The 4,944-nt window shown below is 49.6% G+C and overlaps 1 protein-coding gene across 3 annotated transcripts in view; it reads right to left on the bottom strand.

Moving 5' to 3' along the window:
• Positions 1-4,944, bottom strand: part of PHC2 (polyhomeotic homolog 2) — a 79,965-nt gene that overhangs the window by 1,411 nt on the left and 73,610 nt on the right. For all 3 annotated transcript variants that reach the window (XM_006777346.2, XM_015572847.1, XM_006777345.2), the window contains exons 13-14: positions 3,556-3,697; positions 2,281-2,557 (exon numbers count right to left, since the gene is read on the bottom strand). In XM_006777346.2, the coding sequence (XP_006777409.1) occupies positions 2,281-2,557; positions 3,556-3,697 (419 nt within the window). The remainder of the gene's footprint in view (positions 1-2,280; positions 2,558-3,555; positions 3,698-4,944) is intronic.

Raw genomic sequence — 4,944 nt, 5'->3', positions numbered from 1 at the left:
TATATATATTTTATTTATATCAATCAATTGCCTCCTGCATGCCCCACACTGGGGATCAATCCTGCAACCTGGGCATGTGCCCTGACCAGGAATTGAATTGTGACTCCAATTGGTTGGCACTAAACCACTGAGCCACACAAGCCAGGCTGCCTGGCTTATTGCTGCTTAAAACAAAAGGAGAGGAGAGAGATAAGGTAAAGAAAAACTGTTAAAACATAAAGGAGCCAGGATTTGCTGGTTTTGGAAATCTCTAGCCTCTCCTATGGTAAATGATGCTAAAATTAAGAAATGGTTTCTAGGCAAAGATCAAATACAAGGCACGGTGGGCAAGAAAAAATGGTCTACAGATGAAACTGAGGCTGTGACTTAAATCTTTTAAGGCCCCAGAAAGATCTAAAATGCTGCCTCGAGCACAATTCAATAAAAAAACCCTTGAAGGATGTTATTGGAGTGCCTCACAGATCCTCTCCACCCATCAGCAGGGCTTCTATGACCATTCACTGTCCCTCAGCTTCAGAAGAAGCCCCATGTAGAGAGAGTTCGTCTTGAGGACTTTCGTGGGTATGGTTTTTGTCTTAAGAAGTGAGCCCCCAGCACGATACATGGGGGGCCAACGAATATTTTAAGAGAATCATATTGGCAGAGTGCTGCTCACTTAAACAGAAAGGGTCAGAGGTAATACAACCTGAAAAGCAGCTGGAAACAGGCTGAGAAAACTGAGGCTAGCTTTCATAGGAGAGGAAGAATGACTCAGAGAGTGGAACCAGGAGTTACAGAGAATCACTCCCAGGCTGAGTCCTAGTGAAGGAAATGCCATGTGCCCTGCTAGGTTTAGGAACTGCTGCGGCAGTGTCCCCCCTTTTAAACGACATGTCTACAGTAGTTATCCTATCCCTATCTCACCCACCATATTTGAATTTGTGAAGGAAAACGGATAACCTGTCTCTAGTCCTCACGTCTTAAAGTTGAGAGTAATTATTTATTGGAAGAGCAGGTTCACTCGTGCCTGGTCCTGAGTTAGACGACGAGATCCTGGGTTTCATACTGCTGCTGCAATGGAAGGAGCCTCAGGAGAGCCCAGTAGGGCTGGGAGTGTTTTGACACGAGGGGCTATGAGCCACTGGGGAGCTATGTGAGCAGCCTCCAAAGAGCTCCCAACAATCCTTGCTTCCCTCTCATGTCCTCCTGAGTCCCTCACAAAACAATAGGGTTTACCTGGGAGACCAGGAAGATGCTGTGAGACGGACAGCACTGTGTGTGGTGCCTGAGCCCAGACCGTAAAGGGCACAGTGGCTTCCACCTTGCTCTCCTGGAACAATGCCGGTGGCAAATACTGGCTGCCATGTCAAGAGAAGACTCAAACGTGAGTGCTCTGAAGAGGCCCCTGTGGAGAAACAGCCTCTTGCCAACAGCCACACCCGAGTTGGGAATCATGTGAGTGAGGCCCCAATCAAGCCTTCGGAGGACCTTAGCCTTGACCTGTCGACATCTTAATCAAAATCTCAAAAGGGACCCTGCAGCAGAACTGCCCACAGTAACTGTGATAACTACCACACTGGGTTAACTGGCAGAGCCGGGGTCTGTCTGACTCAGAAGTCTGTGCTCTTGGCAACTACACCCACTCCAGGCCCTGAGTGTCAGGCCTGTGGCTGCCATCAGTGCCTGACCTGGTCACTGGGCAACTGGCAGGAAGACAGTAGAAGAGCGTTGGTGTGAGGTTTGCCTTTCAGAGCTCATCTCTGGATGCTAGCCCTCAGAACCACTTGCACTCTACCACACAGGCTTCTGTGGAGTTCCTAGCTGCATCCTGCACTTTCCTGTCTTCATGCCTCATGCTGCTGCATCATGCATCACTTCACCTGGCAAGGGCCTACCTGTCCACTGTCATTCAGTTTCAATTTTTTGAACGGCATGTCTACAGCAGTTATCCTATACCTGTTCCCAATGTTCCCGACAGATTTCCTACACTCCCACCTGTCACTCCTCCCAACCTGCACAGGACACAGGGTTCATTACATTATCACCTCTGTGTTTCACACACACAAATATATTCACATACGTAAATATATCCAGTAACTATATCCAATTATAGCTTTAAAATGTTAGTTTGTGTTCTGTGCTAGAATGGAAGCTCTAGCTATGAAACCTCATCACCATCATCTTTGCACCCAGTTCATGAACCTGAGTCATTAACTGAGCTGCCTGGTGGCGGAGGTGAGGTCTCTCACTACCTCTCATCTCTCGCCTTCCATGCAGGTGCGGAACCCCCAAGGGCCTCACCTGGCAGAGAGCGGATGAACTCGTAGACATCTTCTACATTCCATTTGGTGGGCTCACTTGGCAGGAAGTGGTGTCCCATGCCCACCAGGTCCCGCATGTGCATGTCAGGGAGCTCCAGGTCGCGTTGGCCTTGTCGCCGGCGGGAGGTGGATGAGCTGGCTGAGATGGGTGACAGGGGTTCCTCGTAGCTTGAGTTATCTGAGCAACGGCTGGAGTCTTCCTGGCTATGTGTTAGCTGCAAGGCAGCAGTAACCGAAAGGGGTACAGAGCCTGTTGGCTGGGAGAGAGAAAGTTTCTTCAGAATGGGGACTAAACCATCTCTAGTACAGTGATGGGCAAAGGCAGGCGCATTGCCCTCCTCTACTTGGTCTACGACTACCTATCTCTGCGTTCCCAAAAGTACCTTCTGTGCTGTCCCTCTCTGGCCCTGTGGAGTCAGTGCTGGAGTGTGTGCCGCACTAGAGGCCACGGATGAAGGCAAACCGGGAGGGTGATGCTGGGGCAAGGCTATTGAAAACAGTCACCTCACAGGCACCCATGGACCTACGTCAAGCATGTCAAACTCACGGCCCGTGGGCCGCATGCAGCCCACAACGAGTATTTCTGTAGCCCAGCCAATATAACGGTATGTAAGAAACATTTTAATAAAAATTTCGTAACTTAATTTTTACAATATCCTGTTATACATAATTAGTAATAACAAACTACATTCGCCAATGACTGATTACTTATAATCATGTTCATTTCCCTTATGCGCCTTACGCACAGGCGCACCATATCTCTCCACTAATACTAGCAGCGAATATTTTAGCAGCTGACTGTCATGTCATTAGTCTTGTACTGAGTTGTTTGGTGTGCGCAACAGGAAATATTTCGCTTTCAGAGAACAAGAAAATAGGTTTATTTGAGTTATGCTTATTGATCTGTGCAGTTACTCAGTATCTGGTAAGTTAATGTCCAAGAAAAAATATAAATTTTTATTAAAATGTTCTATTATTTTATGTTAACGATTACTCATTTATTTCAGCCCTTTGTATTCAGCATATCTTTAATCGAAATAAATCTATGTTTCTATGAAAATTGAAGCTTTTGTTTTTTTTGCGGCCACATAAACTTACACCTTGTTTATTTGGCCCGTGTTAGCCTGTGAGTTTGACATGCTGGAACTACATGAAGGGACACGGGGAAGGCTTGATCTGACAGAGCATGCTGATGTGGGCAGAAAAGGCACGGGGACAGTGAGGATGGAGCTTCAGGCTCGGCCAGCCCTCTCACCTGCTTCTTGGTATCCTTGGTAAGAGTTGGCAGACTGGCTTTGCTGGCCCGACGGCGGTTGTGGGTCGTGGCTCCTGCCTTCTGCAACTTGCTCCGGTCTGAGTGGAAAAGCCCCACTCTTTTGGTGCATCCCACATTGTACCTGCCAGAGTCAGGGAAACATAGGAAGTCAGCAGTCATAGGGTGCACGGGCCTCGGGCAGAAGAAGAGCAGCCAAGCTATGTGGCAAACCCGTGTCCGTCCATTCATTCATTCTAATCCTAAATCTGTCACTTGACATAAATTGGATCCTGGTGATAACTCATTGCAGACACACTCTGCTGCAAATACTACCTGTGCTAAGAAACTCCTGTCCATGGTCCTGCTGGGGAGCAGCTTGGTGAGGCTTCACTGAAGTGCCCTGATCCCCTCCAGCACAGCCTGCGGGGATGAGGGCTGAGGAAGCCTTACTCTAGTTGGCCTGCAGAACATGGGTGCCTGGGGCCTAGAGTTCTTCTCTTTGGGGGGCTCAGGGCTTCTAGGGCAGCCGCCTTGTCCACTTTGGTACAAAGACCACAGAGGGTTGTAGAGTCAGACGATCTAACCCCCCAGCTCTGTGACTTCAGGCACAATTACTTATCATTCATGCCTCAGGTCCCAACTGTGTATAAAGAAGACAATAGCGACACCGGCCTCAGAGTGGTCTTGAAGGTTAGAGGACACAATGAATACCCACTGCCCTGCACACAGGCTCTCATCCAATGCTGCTGGTTTTCACTGGGATCATTAGTTTCCTAAGCTGGTGGAAGCTCATGAGGAACTGTCACTAGTGCAGTGCTCAGGGCAAAGCTCCCAGGGGAGGGCTTGCCATAGGAGATGGGCAGGAAAAGAGGCTGGGCCAAGGGGACCTAGGAGGCAGCCACACTGAAGCCCTGCTTCCTTCTGTGCCCCTCCCTCCATTCTGGGCTGCTCTCTCTCATCTGCTGGTGGGGTTCTCTGGGGGAATTAGTGACGCGGTGCTGCTTCCAGGCAGGCACAGGAAATGGGGAGCTGGTAAGCCACCCCCCGGCCTCTTGGGATGGACTATTACTGAAGGGAGGTGGGACACAGGAGCAGGATCAAAGGCGCAATCCTGGGGGAGGGCAGGAGCTGGGCACAGCACAGGGGGTGGGGGGGTCAAGCCACTCACCTTTTTGCACAGGCCATGGAACAGAAGCGCTTGGAACGCTTGAACTTGTAGGCAAAGTCCACCCGGCCACAGAGCTCACACTTGAGTTTGAGGGGAGTACCCTCCTCTTTGGATTCTGAAATGTATGAAAATTGGTAAGTATGGAGAACGAGCAATTGTCAACAGCCCCATCACAGGGCCGCCCTACTGTCTGCCTGCTCATGTTCTCACTGCTGTGGCCC

The sequence above is a fragment of the Myotis davidii genome, unplaced genomic scaffold (genome assembly GCF_000327345.1).
Source record: "Myotis davidii unplaced genomic scaffold, ASM32734v1 scaffold88, whole genome shotgun sequence".
In the NCBI taxonomy this organism is placed as follows: domain Eukaryota; kingdom Metazoa; phylum Chordata; class Mammalia; order Chiroptera; family Vespertilionidae; genus Myotis; species Myotis davidii.
This window is presented reverse-complemented; position numbering and strand designations above follow the sequence as displayed.